The 20401-nt window shown below is 41.6% G+C and overlaps 1 protein-coding gene across 2 annotated transcripts in view; it reads right to left on the reverse strand.

Moving 5' to 3' along the window:
- Positions 1–20401, reverse strand: part of ccdc149a (coiled-coil domain containing 149a) — a 169209-nt gene that overhangs the window by 60435 nt on the left and 88373 nt on the right. For both annotated transcript variants that reach the window (XM_078545892.1, XM_078545886.1), the window contains exon 9: positions 3964–4108. In XM_078545892.1, the coding sequence (XP_078402018.1) occupies positions 3964–4108 (145 nt within the window). The remainder of the gene's footprint in view (positions 1–3963; positions 4109–20401) is intronic.

Here is a 20401-nt window from a genome sequence, read left to right on the forward strand (position 1 = left end):
GTTTCGGGGATGGTGGGACTGTCTTGTGAAGAGAGATTGGGGAAACTGGGTCTGAATTCTCTAGAGTTTCAAAGAATGAGAGGTGAGCTCATTGAAACCTACAAAATACTTCAAGGGACAGACAGGGTAGACGTAGGTAAGACGTTTCCCCTGGTTGAGGAGTCTAGATCCAGGAGACATAATTTCAAAATAAGGGAAAAGCCACTTAGGACCGAGATGAGGATAATTCTTTTTACTCAGAGGATTATGAATCTTTGGAATTCTCTAGACCAGAGGACTGTGGAAGCTCAGTCATCGAGTATGTTTAAAGCAGAAATTGACAGATTTCTAAATACCAATGATGTAAAGGGATATGGGGATAGTGTGGGAAAAAGACATTGAAATGGATGATCAGCCATGATCATATTGAATGGCGGAGCAAGCTCGATAGGAGCAGGAGTAGGCCATTCAGCCTATGTTTCATGTCATTAGTTAGTCAACAAATGCAAAGGTGGCTTCTTAACTGGCCACCTTCAAAAAGTTCACAACGCTGTATGGTCAGCTGACACCATCAGGGTCAGGACTGGCTTTTGGCAGAAGAATTTCAGAGCTGGTAAGATTCTGCCCTTTATTTTCCTTACAGCCATTTAATTTTTTGATTTAGGTGTAAATAGATTCAACATTTTGAATTCGACAGATGGTACGTGAATGAGTATTGCAATATCTAAAGTAGAATGTAGAATTGGAAGAGGGCTAATTTCAGTGCGTTGAAAAGGGATCTCAGCAGGATAAAATGGAACCAAAGATGACAGCAAAAAGTGTAACGAAACAATGGGTGATCTTTAAAGGGAGATGTCTCAGATACAGGCTAGGTGCGTTCCAACAAGGAGGAAAGGTAGGGGAACCAAAACCAAGGCTCCTTGGGAGATAGAGAATATGATGAAACAAAAGAAAAGGCTTAGGGTGCCTGTCAGGTAAATTCTTCAAGTGAGATCCAGGTCAAATACAATAGGTTGAGAGGGGAATTGAAGAGGAAATTAAGACTGGTAAAAAGAGAATAGGAGAATGGAATGGCAGTCAACATAAAAGGGAACCCAAAAATCCTCCACCGCATATAAATAGTAAACGGGTAGTAAGAGCTGGAGTGGGTCCTATTAAGGACAAAGTGGTTGATAGAAGCTTAGAGGCATACAGTAAGGTTAGAATAATTAATGAGCACTTTGTATCGATGTTTACTAAGTAAGAGGAATCTGACCAAATATTGATAGAAGCAGAGATTATGGAGGTAATGGATGGGGTGAAAATTGAAAGAGAGGAGATACTGGAAAAGCTGACTATGCTTAGAGTGGATAAGGCACCTGGTCTGGATGGCCTGGTCTGAATTCCGGGATCCTAAATGAAGTGGTGGTGGATATGGCAGAAGGGCTTGCCATAATCTTCTGATCTTCCCCAGATGTGGGGGAGGTGCCAGAGCATTGGAGAGTGCCAAGGTGGCTCTTAGTTAAGAAAGGATGTCAGAACATTTCTAGCAATTATAGGCCAATTAGTTTAACTTCAGTGGTGGGTAAAGTTTTAGAAACAATAATCTAGGGGAAAAAAATCATCAGGCACCTGGAGAAGTTTGAGTTAATTGAGGAAAGCTAGCATGAGTTTGTAAAAGGCAGATTGTTCTTGACTAATTTAATTGAATTTTTTGATGAAGTAACAAAGAAGGTTAATGAAGGGAATGCAGCTGGTTATCGATATGGATTTTAAGAAGGCATTTGGCAAAGTACCACATAAAAGGGGTTAACAACATTGAGGCTCATGGAACAGGAGGGTCAGTGTCAACTTGGATAAAAAAATTGGCTCGAGGACAGAAAACAGTAAGTTGTGGTAAATGGTTATTTTTCAGGCTGGTAGATAGTAGTGTTCCCCAAGGATAAGTGCTGGGACCATTGTTTTTTTTTCACTATATAAAAATAACTTGGATATTAGAATACAGAGTAAAATATCAAAATTTGTTGATGATACCAAACGTCGAGGAGTGGCAAACAGCAGGGATGATACTAATCGAAGGAAACAGGACATAGATAGGTGAGCAGAACAGACAGACAATTGGCAGATAGAATTTAATACAGAGGTGTGAGGTGATGCCTTTTAGCAGAAGGGATCGGGAAAGGCAATATAGACTCAATGGCACAGTTCTGAATAGTGTGCAGGAATGAGGGGATATGGGGGCGCATAGAACTTTGAAGGTGGCAGGACATACTGAGAGAATGTTTAGCAAAGCATTTGGGATCTTGGGCTTCATAATTAGAGGCATTGAGTATTAAAGCAGGGAAGTAACGCTAAACCTTTCTAAAGCTTTGGTTAGGCCACAACTAGAATATTGCATCCAGTTCTGGTCACTACACTTTAGGAAGGATGTGAAGGTCCTTGAGAGGGTGCAGAGGAGATTTACCAGAATGGTTCCAGGGCTGGGGGATTTTAGCTCCGAGGTTAGGTTGGAGAAGCTGAGGTTGTTCTCCTTGGAGCAAAGGAGGTTGAGGGGAAATTTGATAGAAGTGTGCAAGATTATGACAGGTCTGATAAGGTAGACAAGAAAAAACTGTTCCCATTAGCTGATGGTACAAGGATTAGGGGCACAGATTTAAGGTTTTGGGCAAGAGATGCAGGGGGAATGTAAGGAAGAACTTTGTTTTTTATGGAGCGAGTGGTAATGACCTGGAACTAACTGCCCAGAGGGCTGTGGATGCAAAGAATATCAATGATTTCAAAAGGAAATTCGATGGGCATTTGAAGGAAACAAGCTTATAGGGGTATGGGGATAGAGAGGGGTAATTGGATTGACTGGATTGCTCCATGGAGAGACAGCACAGACTTGATGGCTGAAAGGCCTCTTTCTGTGCTATAAAGGATTCTATGACTCTAACTTATTGGGTATTAAGTATTAACCCTGGTAAGACTCTAAATGAAGATGGAGGAAGGCAGCGAGTTACAAGGGCTCTTCTTGATATTGTGCTTTAATTTTAGAGAAATACCAGATAATCTGCACTGCTGCCATATGCCACATATTGTTCTTTTGGTCTTCAAAAAAGTAACGGATATAAAAGAAGTGGACCTCTGTGTTTTTAGATCATACTGACTTCTGGAGAATGTTCAGACTAAACAGCTCCCTGAGTGTTCAGTTTAACTTTTGAAGCATAATTCCCTACCGCAGCAATAGAGCGAGACTTCTTGTTTTACTTCAAGAGACTAAGAGTCCAACTTGCTCTTTCAATAGGCATTTCCAAAGAATTTACGTCAGAAGATTCTGTCTTATACAGCATCATATATCTCGTATTTTTGCAGCTTCTTCCTTAGAATTGCAAATAAATTTAATTATTTATTTTGGCCTGTAGGGATCTGATTTAATGTAATTTCCACCATCCAAGAGCTGGAGGATATAATGGGATTTCTACATAAACTCTAGTCAATTTACCAAAAATCAAGGTAGCTGCTATATATGGGCTACATTATTCAACCCTTTCAGGAAAGCAAAAGATGCAGATTTCTGAATGTAAGGAATTACAATATCGTATGTAAAATACTGTTTCAAAAGCCTGGAATAGAGTGTGTCTTGGGAATTATTTGTACAGATAAAAAAACACTGACACTAAGTAATCCAGAGAGGTCCAGCTAGCATGAGGCTCCTAGTCTTCCCTTCATCATTTCCACTTTCAGGACATTTGTTCAATTGGAAGATAAGGAGAATGCTACACTTCTTGATGAAGAGCCTTTATTCAGCTAAAAAGAAACAACAGCTTTGCAACTGAGTAATCAGATCAGTGGCGACAAAGCACTAAATCTTCTATCAAAACAATAACACCATAATTCAATCTCCTTGTTTCCAAGAGTAATACAACAATAGTAATACTTTACTTATCTGTACCAATGGGAAATCAACACATTTAAAACCACAGCACAATTGGGTCTTTGTTATCAAGCAGATGTAATACGTGCCTGTTAGTCTGTCGTTGATGCTGAAGAACCATGTTCTTGTCATGAATTGTCTCAAGTAAAGCAGTTGCCAATGATTTCAGATCTGAAATGGACTGTGGAGTGGCTGGCAGACTGCAACCATGATCTTCTGACAATAGTTCCTGGACTGTAGCCAAGATGCATAAAATAACATCAATTACATTAATTGTATAGGCAAGAAAAGCAGGCACTTTGGGATTGAAATTCCGCTTACAAATTTTAGTAAAGTCAATAAATACAAAAAATTGAATTTTCTGTCTTTTACTTTTTAATAATCTTTTTACTTAAATTATCAGCAGACTTTTCACCCCTCTTTGTGATCAATGAAAACTATAGAATTGTCGAGTAAATTCACTGATCCTGTGCTCCCAATTGACAGCTGTGCTCCAAAGGAGCATGGGCTAAAGATCAGACTACAAAAACCACTAGTTTTCTGATCTACACTCGGAGTACAGCTCCCCACCAGAAGTATGAGACAGGTAAATTGTCTTTAACTGCATCAAATTTATTATGCATTTCAGTACTTTTGCTGCACTACAGACTTAATCAAGGATAACCATCCTACTACATCAAACATCCCAAGTATTTTTTGGTAACTGAGACTAATGTCCCCTTAGTATTCATTATCATCTGGCCAGTCTTAACTCAAAGGCCTCAATTTTTAGGTCATCGGGCACACGCTATCGGTGGGCCTGGGAGGAGCTGGGAAATGGACCCCCGACCGCGATTTCATGCTGACTGGCCAATTAACGACCAGCCTGTGTGAAATGCGCGCTGAAAAGCTCAGCGTTGTCCGGGTGGGGGCGCGAAGAGAGCGGGCAACGACGTCACCGCGGGCGTGAGTGAGCACTGTGAGAGAGCTCCCGGAAGGCAGACAGCTGCCTCAGGGAGCTGCAGATTGCAAATAATGAAATAAGGCTGCAAAAAGCTGCAAAAATGTCCATGCATCACAATCAAGCGCCTGAAATCATACCTCATAAAAATGCTGTCCACAGACCATAAGACGTAGGAGAAGTAGGCCATTCAGCCCATTGAGTCTGCTCCGCCATTCAATGACATCATAGCTGATCTGATAATCCTCAACTCCACTTTCCTGCCTTTTCCCTGTAACCCTTGATTCCCTTACTGATTAAAAATCTGTCTATCTTAACTTTGAATATACTTAATGACCCAGCCTCTACAGCCCTCTGTGGTAAAGAACTCCACAGGTTCACTATCCTTGAGAGAAGAAATTCCTCATCATCTCTGTCTAAAGTGGGCGCCCCCTTACTCTGAGATTATGCCCTCTGGTCCTAGACTCTCCCACAAGGTGAAACAACGTCTCAGCATCTACCCTGTTAAGCCCCCTAAGAATCTTATTTGTTTCAATAAGGCCATGTCTCATTCTTCGAAACTTCAAAGGGGACACGCCCAACCTACTCAACATCTCTTCATAAGAAAATCCCTCCATACCTGGGATAAACCTAGTGAACCTTCTTTGGACTGCCTCCAATGCCAGTACATCTTTCCTTAGGTAAGGGGACCAAAACTGTCCACAGTAGGAAGTTAAGGATAGTACCAAAGTGAAAGAAAAAGCATACAATGTGGCAATGGTTAGTGGTAAGCCAGAGGTTTGGGAAAATTTTAAAAACCACCAGAAGATGACCAAAAAAATGAGGGAGAAAATAAACTTTGAGGGTAAACTAGCAAGTAATATAAAAATGGACAGTGAGAGCTTCTTTAAATATATAAAAAGGAAGAGAGAGGCCAAAGTCAATATAGATCCCTTAGAAAATGAGGTTGGGGAAATAATAATGGGGAAGCAGGAAATGGCAGAGGAGTTGAACAAATGCTTTGCATCAATCTTCACTGTAGAAGACACTAACAGCACACCAAAAATACTAAATAATCTTGGGGCAAAGGAGGGGGAGGAAATAAAAACAATAACTATCACTAGAGAGAAAGTACAAGGGAAACTAATGGGGCTAAAGGCCAATAAATCCCCTGGGCCTGATGGGTTGCATCCTAGGATATTAAAGGAAATAGCTGCAGAGGTAGTGGATGCACTGGTAGTAATCTTCCAAGAATCCTTAGATTCTGGAAAAGTCCCAGAGGATTGGAAAACTGCCAATTTAACACCCTTATTCAAAAAGGGAGGGAGACAAAAAACAGGTAACTATAGGTCAGCTAGCTTAACATCTGTCATTGGGAAAATGTTTGAGTTTATTATAAAGGATGTAATAGCACAGCATTTAGAAATGCATAATCTAATCAAGCAGAGTCAGCATGGCTTCATGAAGGGGAAATCATGCCTGACAAATTTATTAGAATTTTTTGAGGAGGTGACATGCAGGATAGTAAAGGGGAACCAGTGGATGTAATATATTTGGATTTCCAAAAGGCTTTCGATAATGTACCACACATAAGGCTACTTAATAAGATAATAGCCCATGGTGTTGGGGGTAGTATATTAGCATGGATAGAGGACTGGCTAACTAATAGAAGACAGAGAGTTGGGATACGAGGGCCATTTTCAGAATGGCAACCTGAAACTAGTGGAGTGCCACAGGGGTCAGTACTGGGGCTATAATTATTTACAAGCTATATTAATGACTAGGGTGAGGGAAATGTATATACTATCGCCAAGTTTGCGGATGACACAAAATTAGGTGGGAAGGCAAGTGGCAAAGATGACACAAAGAGTCTAAAGAGAGATATAGACAGGTTAAGTGAGTGGGCAAAAACGTGGCAGATGGAATATAATGTGGTAAAATGTGAGGTTATGCACTTTGGCAGGAAGAATAGTGGAGCTGAATATTACTTGAATGGAGAAAGAGTGAAGAAAGCTGCAACACAGAGGGATTTGGGGGTCCTCAGGCATGAATTACAAAAAGCTAGCATACAATTTCTGCAGGTAATAGGTAAGGCAAATGGAATGTTGGCCTTTATTTCAAAGGGAATGGAGTATAAAAATAGGGAAGTCTTGCTAAAACTATAAAAGACACTAGTTAGACCACATCTAGAATACTGTGAACAGTCTTGGTCCCCTTATAATGGCATTGGAGACAGTCCAGAGAAGGTTCGTTAGGTTGATCCCAGGTATGGAGGGATTTTCTTATGAGGAGAGGTTGAGTAGGTTGGGCCTGTACTCATTGGAGTTTAGAAGAATGAGAGATGACCTTATTGAAACAAATAAGATTCTTAGGGGGCTTGACAGGGTAATGCTGAGAGGATGCTTCCCCTTGTGGGAGAGTCTAGGACCAGAGGGCATAATCTCAGAATAAGGGGGCACCCATTTAAAACAGAGATGAGGAGGAATTTCTTTTCTCAGAGAGTAGTCAATCTGTGGAGTTCTTTACTGCAGTGGGCTGTAGAGGCTGGGTCGTTAAGTATATTCAAGGGTGAGAAAGACAGATTTTTAATCAGCAAGGGAATCAACGGGTTATGATTAAAAGGCAAAAAAGTGGAGTTGAGGTCAGCCATGATTTCATTGAGTGGCAGGGCAGACTCGATGGGCCGAATGGCCTACTTCTGCTCCTACGTCTTATGGTCTTATTCTAGGTGTTGTCTAGTGCCTTACATAGTTTTAGCAAGACTTCCCTATTTTTATACTCCATTCACTTTGAAATAAAGGCCAACATTCCATTTGCCCTCTCTATTATCTGCTGAACCTGTATGCTAGCTTTTTGGGATTGGATACTTATTTTTATTTTATTTCCTAACAGAGATTACATCCCGCCCTTGGATGAGGTTTGATGAAAAATGTAAAGGCCGCCTGGCCGATTTACCCATCCGCCAACCGTAAGGTTGGACGGGCCACAAAAATCGCAGACAGTTGTGTTGTTAATGGGTTTAATTGGCAGCTTAATTGTCAGTGGACGTGCTTCCAACTTTTGCGTGAGCCCACCCAGCGAAATATCGCAGGAGTGCTCAATGATGTCAGGATGTTTGTCCAAAGTCATCTCGCGCGATTTTAGGCCCGACTATGTCGGGCATGTGCCCATCCATGGGACGTAAAATTCTGCCCAAAACATTACAAGTCAATCACACAGTTAGAAATGTTTTCTGTAAAACTAATTTTTCAAAACTGCCTTTAACAAGCTGCATGCTACACCAACTTTAATTTCCATCAAACAGCTTGTATTTTTTAATGCTACTTTGCCAGCTAGGGTTGACTGTAAAAAAAAAAGTGCATTTCTAATAATTGGTTTCAGTTCTGATTGTTCCCAAGTTATGCTGATTGCCTTTCAGCCGTCTTTAAAACTGCAAGAGTTTCACTTTGTCCCCTCTTCTCCTGACAGTAATGATTCTTGCTGGGTACGCCATGCAAGTGTTTAATCTCATCTGTAAATATGAATAACAATCATAAGCAGGCAACATGGGAGGGGAGTGGGGGTGAAGGTGGGGAGATTTATAACTGAGTCTAATTCTGACTTCACCGAATATCTATGCATACATGTTATTCAGCAGAGTTGTTAGAAATGAGAATGGGGTACACTGGTACACTGACTAATTTTATGTCTTAATCTGGTAAAATAGGGGCAAATGTGCAGTGTTCAATGGTGTTGAGTAGGGACACAAGTGGCCATCTAAGCGAAGATCAAGAATCAAAACTCAAACTTTCCTGGTATGTTTGGCTCCAACATACCCCCACAGTGCAATTATACATCAAGACAGTATATTGGTGGACTGTCACACAAATAGATTCATGACTATGAAGTGAAAATCATCGAATGGAGTGTAGAAAGAAGAAAATAAATATTCCAGATGTAAACAATTTAATAGCGACCCACAAAATCGTTAGGCAAAACTGTGCCCTTTCAATTTTAACTTGAAGTTTGAGCCTCACAATATAAAATTGGATTTTTATATTTTAAATGTATCCGTATGGACCGATTCCTTTCACTGGTAATGTAGGTTCCCATTAGTATCACATGCACACATTGTAGATTGGTATGTTAAGAACGTTCTTACTTTTGTACAAGATGTTATTGCATGATCTTTAATGGAGTACATAGATCAGGCAATATCCAATTTGTTTCTAGACTCTGAACTAATTCTAGACATTAGTATCACAAAGGCAAGAAAACAGGAAATTATAGACCTGTTAGTCTGACATCTATTGTGGGGAAATTATTGGAATCTATACTTAGAACAGAGTGGCTGAGCACTTAAGAGAAATTTGAACTAATTAGAGAGAGCCAACATGGATTTGTAACAGGTAGGTCATGTCCAATTGATTTTTTGAGGAAGTAACTAGACAGAATAATGTATATGCTTCCAAAAGCAAAACATTGTGGATGCTGGAAAACTGAAATAAAAACAGAAAATGCTAGAAATACTCAATGCTGTCTGGCAGCATCTGTGGAGAGAGAAACTGAGGTTTCAGGTCATATGTACATATATTGAAAGGAAGTGACTTGTGGAGCAAAATTTTTGTAGGGCAGCGGAAATGGGAAGAGAGGTGGATGGGCCTGGAAAATTGCGCCATAGAGAGGCGTGACTGTTTTCCATGCAGTTCTAAGGCACTGCAATTTTTGCAACAGGGTCAGAAAATGGCAGGTCTGTAATTTGGTATGCAAATGAGCTAAATGTCAGCTTGTTGAGGGGCTGTTTGTAAATTATGAGAGCGGCCACAAGAAACATGGAGGTTTCCAGCAGTCTGTGAGGGTTGGTCACCCTGGAAAGCATTTGGACCTGATACTCAACTTTGTTGAAATAAGATAATGTCATCACCATGCACACAACACAAATGCCTACAATTGCTCCCAACAATGAATGAGGCACAAGTCACCATCATCCAAGCAATGACCCTGAGCACAAACCTTTGCATCAGTCCCCAACATCTTCCCTTTTTACCTTGATTTCATCAAAGGCTGGAAACGGACAGTCTTGGTTCAAAAACACATCCAATGTATTGAATTCTGAAAGCTTTACTCAAACATAATACATCATTCAAATGAGCCTCAATGCAAAGTTATCAACATGATGGCCGTCGCTTGCAACCGCACCGATGGGATGCTCCCTCTGTAGCTGGGGATGCGGTAGATGCAGCCTGCTCACTTGTGTCTGCTTGCAGCTGAGATGCCCATGGCAATCATCCTCATCTTAGCAGTGTCAGTGGGTGCCCCTCCACAGGCTGCTCCACCAGCAACAATGCAGGGACAGCCTCTGTCATAGGGCCTGAGTGGATAGTTCCATGGTTAGAGGGGAAGATTTTGGATCTTGATGCTGGTGCCCTGTACAGGCTGGTCCCTTCAACATTATCTCCGATTCCTTCAGCCCTTTGATGGAGCACTTAAGCATCTGAGGGAACCACCAGCTGGGGCATTAACAGGTATCCACTCCATGCATCTTTGCAGCCTGCATTAACACCACTTACCGGTCAATACTACAGAATGTCTCATACATTCTGTGTATGTCAGCGCACTACTCCTGCATACACTCTGAGTGATGCGACATTTGCTCTCCATGAGGGTGGCCACTCTCTCAATGGAGGAGCTCATGCCTTCAACACCCGGAGACATGACGGTGCATGTGATGAATGGACTCCTCCCATTCTGTGCCCATGACTCCTTAACGCCACAGGGAACTCCAACATGTGGGCATACATCTTCAGCTGCTAGTCCAGGAATACCTACCTTGTGCGTGACTCCAGAAACTGTGCATCTCTGCCCAGCTGAGATGGGGACTGCCCGTAGCTGCCTCTGCCTCCCTCACCTCCTCCTGCTCACTCAGGAAGTGCTGCTCACCCTTTGCCACCTGTTCTAAGATTGCATAAGGGCCCATTGAGGGGTGTGTCTGTGCTGGTGGAGAGTACACCTGACTGGTATGATGCTGAAACCTCGCGCACTTCCTTCTCCTCTTCTCACGACAAAGACATCCCCATGGCCTACCTTGGCATGCCCTCCACATTTTTCCCTTTGAAAGACATCATTATCATTATGTGGGTTCTGCCTGAAGGCAGGTCCCTGACTCATTGACTTTCCACGTCTCTCTATTCTATGCCAGCCTTCTCATTTGCCAATAACTTGCTTCAATTTTCAAGCCGTCCAACATTGGTGTTCTCTTCCTTTCTCTTCCTCCTTTTCCTTTACATCTTCCCTCCATAATTTCTCTTACTCATCTGTTTCTTCGTAAGATGTGCCCTGTACAATAGTTATAGGGGATTCAATTGTAAGGGGAATAGATAGGCGTTTCTGTGGCCGCAAACGAGACTCCAGGATGGTATGTTGCCTCCCTGGCGCTAGGGTCTAGGATGTCTCAGACCGGCCACAGGATATTCTGAAGTGGGAGGATGAAGTGGTCGTGGTACACATTGGTACAAACGACATCGGTAAAAAAAGGGATGAGGTCCTAAAAGCAGAATATAGGGAGTTAGGAAGTAAGTTGAAAAGTAGGACCTCAAAGGTAGTGATCTCAGGATTACTACCAGTGCCACGTGCTAGTCAGAGCAGAAATAGCAGGATATATCGGATGAATATGTGGCTGAAGAGATGGTGTGAGGGGGAGACTTTCAGATTTCTGGGACATTGGTACCGGTTCTGGGGGAGGTGGAACCAGTACAAACTGGACGGGTTACACTTGGGCAGGACCGGGACTGATGTCCTCGGGGGGAATATTTGCTAGAGTGGTTGGGGAGGGTTTAAACTAAAATGGCAGGGGGATGGGAACCTATGCAAGGAGTCAGAGGAGGGGGAATCAAGGACAAGGACAAAAGATAGAGAGGGGAATAAGAAAAGTGATAGGCAGGGAAATCAAGGACAAAAATCAAACAAGGCCTCAGTGAAAAATAGTGGGAACAGGACAAGCAATGTTAAAAGGACAAGCCTTAAGGCTTTGTACCTTAATGTGAGGAGCATTCGCAATAAAGTAGATGAATTAACCACGCAAATAGATGTAAAAAGGTATGATATAGTTGGGATTTCGGAGACATGGCTGCAGTGTGACCAGGGATGGGAACTGAACATCCAGGGGTATTCAGTATTTAAGAAGGACAGACAAAAAGGAAAAGGCGATGGAGTTGCATTGCTGATTAAAGAGGAAATTAAAGCAACAGTGAGGAAAGATATTAGCTCCAACGATGTGGAATCTGTATGGGTAGAGCTGAGAAACACTAAGGGGCAAAAAACGTTAGTGTATATAAACCCCCAAACTGTAGTAGTGATGTTGGGAAAGGCATTAAACAGGAAATTAGAGATGCATGCAATAAAGGAACATCTGTAATTATGGGTGACTTTAATCTGCATATAGTTTGGGCAAATCAAATTAGTAACAATACCGTAGAGGAGGAATTCCTGGAGTGTATACGGGATGGTTTTCTGGACCAATACGTTGAGGAACCAATTAGAGAACAGGCCATCCTAGACTGGGTATTATGTAATGAGAAAGGGATAATTGGCAATCTAGTTGTGTGAGGCCCCTTGGGAATGAGCGACCATAATATGATAGAGCTCTTCATCAAGATGGAGAGTGACGTAGTTGATTCTGAGACTGGGGTCCTGAATCTTAGTAAAGGAAACTATAATGGTATGAGGCGCGAGGTGGCTATGATGGATTGGGAAACGTTACTTAAAGGGATGATGGTGGATCGGCAATGGCAAACATTCAAAGAGCGCATGGGTGAACTGCAACAATTGTTTATTCCTGTCTGGCGCAAAAGTAAAACAGGAAAGGTGGAAAAACCAGGACTTACAAGGGAAATTAGAGATAGTTTTAGATCCAAGGAAGAGGCATACAAGTTGGTCAGAAAAAACAACAGACCTGAAGATTGGGGGCAGTTTAGCAAAGGAGGACCAAAGGAACGATTAAGAAGGGGAAAATAGAGTACGAGAGTAAGCTTGTGGGGAACATAAAAACTGACTGTAAAAGTTTCTATAGGTATGTGAAGAGAAAAAGATTGGTGAAGACAAATGTAGGTCCCTTACAGGCAGATACAGAGGAATTTATAATGGGGAACAAAGAAATGGCTGACCAACTAAATACATACTTTGGTTCTGTTTTCACGAAGGAGGACACTAATAACATACCAGAAATGTTGGGGAACACAGGGTTTAGTGAGAGGGAGGAACTGAAAGAAATCAGTATTAGTAGGGAAATGGTGTTAGCGAAATTGATGGGATTGAAGGTCAATAAATCCCCCGGGGCCTGATAATCTACATCCCAGAGTACTTAAGGAAGTGGCTCTAGAAATAGTGGATGCATTGGTGGTCATCTTCCAACATTCTATAGACTCTGGGACAGTTCCTACAGATTGGAGGGTAGCTAATGTAATCCCACTAATTAACAAGGGAGGTAGAGAGAAAAACAGGGAATTATAGAACAGTCAGCCTGATGTCGGTAGTGGGGAAAATTCTAGAGTCCATTATAAAAGATTGAATAGCTGAGCACTTGGAAAACAGTGGCAGAATCGGACAGAGTCAGCATGGATTTATGAAAGGGAAATCATGCTTGACAAATCTACTAGAATTTTTCGAGGATGTAACTAGTAGAGTTGATGAGGGGGAGCCAGTGGATGTGGTTTATTTGGACTTTCGGAAGGCTTTCGACAAAGTCCCACATAAGAGATTAGCATGTAAAATTAAAGTGCATGAGATTGGGGGTAGTGTATTGAGATGGATAGAAAACTGGTTGGCAGACAGGAAACAAAGAGTAGGAATAAACGGGTCTTTTTCCGAATGGCAGGCAGTGACTAGTGGGGTACCGCAGGCATCGGTGCTGGGACCCCAGCTATTCACAATATATATTAATGATTTAGATGAGGGAATTAAATGTAATATCTCCAAATTTGCAGATGACACAAAGCTGGGTGGGAGGGTGAGCTGTGAGGAGGATGCAGAGATGCTTCAGTGTGATTTGGACAAGCTGAGTGAGTGGGCAAATGCATGGCAGATGCAGTATAATGTGGATAAATGTGAGGTTATCCACTTTGGTTGCAAAAACAGGAAGGCAGATTATCTGAATGGTTATAAATTGAGAGAAGGGAATGTGCAACTAGACCTGGGTGCCCTCGTACACCAATCACTGAAGGTAAGCATGCAGGTGCAGCAGGTGGTAAGGAAGGCAAATGGTATGTTGGCCTTCATAGCAAAAGGATTCGAGTACAGGGTCAGGGATGTATTGCTGCAATTACACAGGGCCTTGGTGAGACCACACCTGGAATATTGTGTGCAGTTTTGGTCTCCTTATCTGAGGAAGGATGTTCTTGCTATAGAGGGAGTGCAGCGAAGGTTTACCCGACTGATTCCTGGGATGGCGAGACTGACATATGAGGAGAGATTGAGTCAGTTAGGATTATATTTGCTGGAGTTCAGAAGAATGAGGGGGGATCTCACAGAAACCTATAAAATTTTAACAGGACTAGACAGGGTAGATGCAGGAAAGATGTTCCTGATGGTGGGGGAGTCCAGAACTAGGGGGTCACAGTCTGAAGGTACGGGGTAGGCCTTTTAGGACTGAGATGAGGAGAAATTTCTTCACCCAGAGAGTGGTGAGCCTGTGGAATTCGCTACCACAGAAAGTAGTTGAGGCCAAAACATTGTATCTTTTCAAGGAGTTGTTAGATATAGCTCTTGGGGCAAAAGGGATCAAAGGATATGGGGAGAAAGCGGGAGCAGGCTACTGAGCTGAATGATCAGCCATGGTCTTAATGAATGGCGGAGCAGGCTCGAAGGGCCGAATGGCCTACTCCTGCTCCTATTTTCTATGTTTCTGTCTCCCAGTTTCCCCATTCTGTCAGCTTTTTCCTAATTACATTCAGCAAATTTCTTTGTTCATTCACTCTCTTCAGCACTTCATCATTTGTTACTTTTTCTGTTCAGTTGATCCTTTCCATTTTCCTCCAAGCCCACATCTCAAAGCTATTTTAGTAAATTGGTCTCCTCTTTCCTAATATCAAAGTGTCACATCCATACAAAACAACACTACAAATCAAGCATTCTACAAGTCACTTCTTGAGTTGTTTATTCAGGATTTTAGTTAGCAGCTGTCTTACCAAATACAGCCTTTCCCATTGCCATCCTACTTATTTATTTGTTGTACCCTTCATCTACAGATATTATGCTTCCTAAATACATGAATCCTCGCATCTATCCTGGTTCTCTTCCTTTTATGAATATATGAATATTTCTTCGTGATTTTGAGATAAGTTTGCCAATATTCCCTTACATTCCAAAGTTCATCCCTGCTGTTACTAGGCTATCTACTAGTTCTTGTAATCCTTCCTCCATGCTTGCTACAAGTGCTTTGTCACCTGCAAATCTAACTGATATTATCATTCGCCCCTGCGATCTTAATGCCAGATTCTGTGTCTTCAAACACACCTTTGATCATTGCTTCTGCATAGACATTGAAGAGGGCTGGTGATAAACAACACCCTTATTGAACTCCTCTTCCAATTACACATGGTTCCAACTCCCTGTTGGTTACTCTCACTGTTGTTGTTTGTCCCATGTACAGATTTCTTATGATTCATCCATCTCTCCAGTCTACTCCAATGCATGTCAGCACTATCAAGAGCTTAATCCCGTCAATCCAATCAAATGTTTTTCCAAAATCTACAGAACATACAGATCAATCCTGTCCAAACTCTAAACTGTGTTCACTCATTAATCTTATAATGCCAATTGCTTCTTTCTCCCTCTTCCTCCCTGGAATCAAAACTGGTCTTCCCACTGAACTCTCTTTGTTCCAACTCTCAACACAACCTTCGATGCATGGGCAATCAGACTAATTATACGAAAGTCAGAATATCAGCTTCTTTCTTAGGATGATTTTTATTATCTGCATAAAGTCCTTTGGCCACTCTCCTGATATATAAATATCTTTGCACAGCTTGGTAAACATTGATGTTCTTTCCCCTGTTGTTAATCAATGCTGCAGGCATTTCATCTGTTCCAGCCACTTATCCAGTTTTTATCTCATTTATTGCTGCTCTTATCTCACTCACTAGTATTTCTGGTCCAATGAAATCAATGTCAACATTACTCTCTTCTTCTGGCTCAAGCATTTCAGGTTTTTCATTTTTTGTATTTAATTCTTCAATATGCTCCTTATTTTTGTCTTGTTAACAAACCCCAATAAAATAAAACACCTTCCTTTTTATCGATGGCTGTTCTTTTCAATCCTTTATGCTGAGTGCCACTAATCTTTGTTTTTCCATACAAAAGGTCTAACCTTCCTAGCTTATCCAATTCTTCACGTATATCACACTGCTATTTTAACCATGGTTCACGTGCTTTTTCTCTTAACTCGTTCTGCGAGTGTCTGTATTTCAGCTTGCCTTCTTCAGTATTGATATTCTTCCATTTTCTCCGTTCTTCCATCTTTCGCAACTTTGCAGTCGTAAACAATGGTTTCTTGATCCTTTTTCCTCAAAAATTCTATTTGTTCCTCCTTCCTTGACAGATTCTTTAATCTGTTTCCATTGCTCATTGGTGTTGTTGGTATCCTTCTCTTCTGCAGCTCGTATTTCATTTACTTTTATTACAAATTCTTCAACTGAGGGAATTCCAGTTGACAGACCATAAGACCATAAGACATAGGAGCAGAAGTAGGTTATTAGGCCCACTGAGTCTGTTCTGCCATTCAATGAGATCATGGCTGATCTGATAACCCACAATTCCACTTTCCTGCCTTTTCCCCATAACCCTCAATTCCCCTAATGATTAAAAATCTTGTCATCTCAGCCTTGAATATACTTAACAACCCAGCCTCTACAGCCCTCTGCATTAAAGAATTCCACAGATTCACCCTCAGAGAAGAAATTCCTCCTCACCTCTGTTTTAGCTGGGTGACCCCTTATTCTGAGATCATGCCGGCTAGTTCTAGACTCTCCCAAAAGGGGAAACAACCTCTCAGCATCTACCCTGTCAAGCCCCCTAAAAATCTTACATGTTTCAATAAGGTCACCTCTCATTCTTCTAAACTCCAATGGGTACAGGTCCAACCTACTCAACCTCTCCTCATAAGAAAATCCCTCCACACTCAGAATCAACCTAGTGAACCTTTTCTGGACTGCCTCCAATGCCTGTTTATCTTTCCTTAGATAAGGGGACCAAAACTGTTCACAGTATTCTAGGTGTGGTCTAACTACTGCCTTGTATAGTTTTAGCAAGATTTCCCTATTTTTATAATTCATTCTCTTTGAAATAAAGGCCAACATTCCATTTGCCTTATCTATTACCTGCTGAGTTTGTATGCTGGCTTTTTGGGATTCATGCCTGAGGACACCCAAATCCCTCTGTGCTGCAGCTTTCTGCAGTCTTTCTCCAATGAAATAATATTCAGCCCCTCCATCCTTCCTGCCAAAGTGCATAACCTCAGATTTTCCCACATTATATTCCATCTGCCAATTTTTTGCCCACTCACTTAAACTGTCTATATCTCCCTGTAGACTCTTTGTGTCATCCTCAACACTTGCCTTCCCACCTATTTTTGTATCATCCACAAAATTGATGATAGTACACTCACTTCCCTCATCCAAGTCATTAATATAGATTGTAAATAATTGCAGTCCCAGCACTGATCCCTGCAGCACTCCACACGTTACAGGTTGCCCTCCTGAAAATGCACCCCTTATCCCAACTCTCTGTCATCTATTAGTTAGTCAGTCCTCTATTCATGCGACTATACTACCCTCAACACCATGCACTATTAAATAGCCTTATGTGTGGTACATTATCAAGTGCCTTTTGGAAATCCAAATATATTACATCTACTGGTTTCCCTTTATATATCCTGCTTGTTACCTCCTTAAAGAATTCTAATAAATTTGTCAGGCATGATTTCCCCTTCATGAAGCCATGCTGACTCTGCTTGATTATATTATGTATTTCCAAATGCTCTGCTATTACATTTTTTATAATAGACTCTAACATTTTCCCAATGACAGATGTCAAGCTAACTGGGGAGGTGGTATCATAGTGGTATTGTTGCTGGACTAGTATTCCAGAGATCCAGGGTAATGCTTTGGGGACCTGGGTTCAAATCCCACCATGGCAGATAGTGAAATTTGAAATTCAATTTGAATTGAGTTCAATAAAAATCTGGAATTAAAAAGTCTAATGATGACTATGAAACCATTGCTGATTATTGTAAAAACCCACCTGGTTCACAAATGCCCTTTAGGGAAGGGAAATCTGCTGTCCTTACCTTGCCTACATGTGACTCCAGACCCATAGCAATGTGGTTGACTCTTAAAAATACCCTCTGAATGAGAGCAATGGGCAATAAATGCTGGCCTAAACAGCGATGCCCACATCCCATGAATGTATAAAAAGTGGCCTCTAGTTACCTTTTTGAATAAGGGCAGTTGGCAGTTTTCCAATCCTTTGGGACTTTTCCAGAATCTGAGGATTCTTGGAAGATTATAGAGGAATTCTTGAAGGCATATAACTCCCTCCTCAATGATTTCCTTCATGGCAAAGCATTAGCTCTAATGGCCTGCTTCAGCTCTGCAGAAGTCGCTGCTATCGGAGGTGATTTAGCATAACCCCCTTCTTATGTCTCTCAACATCGTAAGGTCAGATGTGTGACGCCTGCTATTGGTATCACTGTAGCCCAGTACTACCTATCACAATGGTCAAGTTGTCGGTGACTAAACTGACACCACAGTGGAAGGCAATGGTGAACAACTACTGAAAATAGCCAAGAAAACGTTTCAGGATGGCATCAACACAAGTAAACAACAATGGCCTGGACATGAGCCCCTATCAAAAAACACATGATGTTGACTTTGGCAAGGGAGGGAATGAGGTCTCTGAGGTCCCCATCCAGCGAAATTCTCATATATACAAGCTTGGTAATATCAAAAGAATAGGAACGTGGAATGTAGGAACAATGAATAGGAAAGGAAACCTGAAGCAAGAAATGGAAAAGGAGAAGGCGACTTCATGAGTGCTGAAATGAAAATGATATACTTGGGAGAAGAAGAAAGGGAATGTGGAGTAGCATTAATGTTAGGCAAGGAAGCGACTAACTGTGTGAGTGAAGTGAAATGTGATTCAGATAGACAGATGCTAATGAAACTAAAGGGGCAACCAGTGGACACTACCACCATTCAGGGATATATGCCCACAAGAGAATACCCAGATGAAGAGTTTGATGAAATGTATGATAGAATTGAAAAACTAATCGAGCAGGAGAGTGGAAAGAGCTAAGTGATTGTTATGGGAGATTGGAACAGTTTTGTTGGAGAAGGATGAGGCGATGAAGTAGTGGACCATATGGTCTTGGAAATAGATATGAGAAAAGCCAAAAACTGGTAGATTTTTGCAGAAGAACAGGAATCATGAAAACGAACACATGGTTTAGGCATCATAAAAGATGACAATATACATGGGAAATGTTTGGCGATACAGGAAGATTTCAACTGGACTATATAACAGTAAGATAAAGATACTGGTATAGCAGTTAAGAACTCAAAAGCTCAGCAGGAAGGCAACATAGAATCAGATCATAATTTTGTCAAAATGGTAACCATATTCCAAATGTAGGTGATCCAAGGTGGAATTCATTTACTTCTTTCAGCCTTCTCCCCCATTCTTCCTTTTCAAATAATAATCCAACTCCCTCCTGAATGCCTGATTCCACTACACACTCACGCAGCGCATTCCACATCCTAACCACTCGCTCTGTGAAAAAGTTTTTCCTCGTGGTGCAATTGTTTTGCCAATTATTTTAAATCTGTGCCGTCTTGTTCTCCAATGGGAACAGCTTTTCCCCATCTACTCTGTCCAGGTCCCTCATGATTTTGAATATCTCTATAAAATCTCCTCTGTTCTCCAAGGAAAACAGTCTCAACTTGTCCAATCTATCTTCATAACTGAAGTTCCTCATACCTGGAACCATTCTTGTGAATCTTTTCTTCACACTCTCTAATGCCTTCATGCCTCTCCTAAAGTGTGGCACCCAGAACTGAACACGCAATACTCTAGTTGAGGCTGAAACAATGTTCTATACAAGTTTAACATCACTTTCTTGCTTTTGTACTCTATGCCCCTATTAACAAAGCCTCGGATACTGTATGCTTTATTAACTGCTCTCTCAGCCTGTCCTGCCACCTTCAATGATTTATGCACAGAAACACCCAGGTCCTTCTGCTCCTGCACATCCTTTAGAATTGTCTCATTTAGTTTATGTTGTCTCTCCACATTCTTCCTACCAAAATTAAGCACTTCACACATCTCTGCATTAAATTTCATCTGCCACTTGTCCACTCATTCGACCAACTTGTTTATGGGTGGAATCATGCCACAATTGCATTAAGTGCAGTAGCGGGTGTGAAAAACATTTTACCTGCTGGCCACAATGGTGGGTTTTTGCGCCATATTGTACGCTTCCCACCTTATTAATTGTGCAGCCACAGGAAATGCGCTGTCTCGCCGGCGGGTGACCTCTGAATTGCCCACCACGCCATTACCTCACATTTCCTCACTCCAGG

This window comes from Cetorhinus maximus, chromosome 1 (assembly GCF_964194155.1).
Source record: "Cetorhinus maximus chromosome 1, sCetMax3.hap1.1, whole genome shotgun sequence".
In the NCBI taxonomy this organism is placed as follows: Eukaryota; Metazoa; Chordata; class Chondrichthyes; order Lamniformes; family Cetorhinidae; genus Cetorhinus; species Cetorhinus maximus.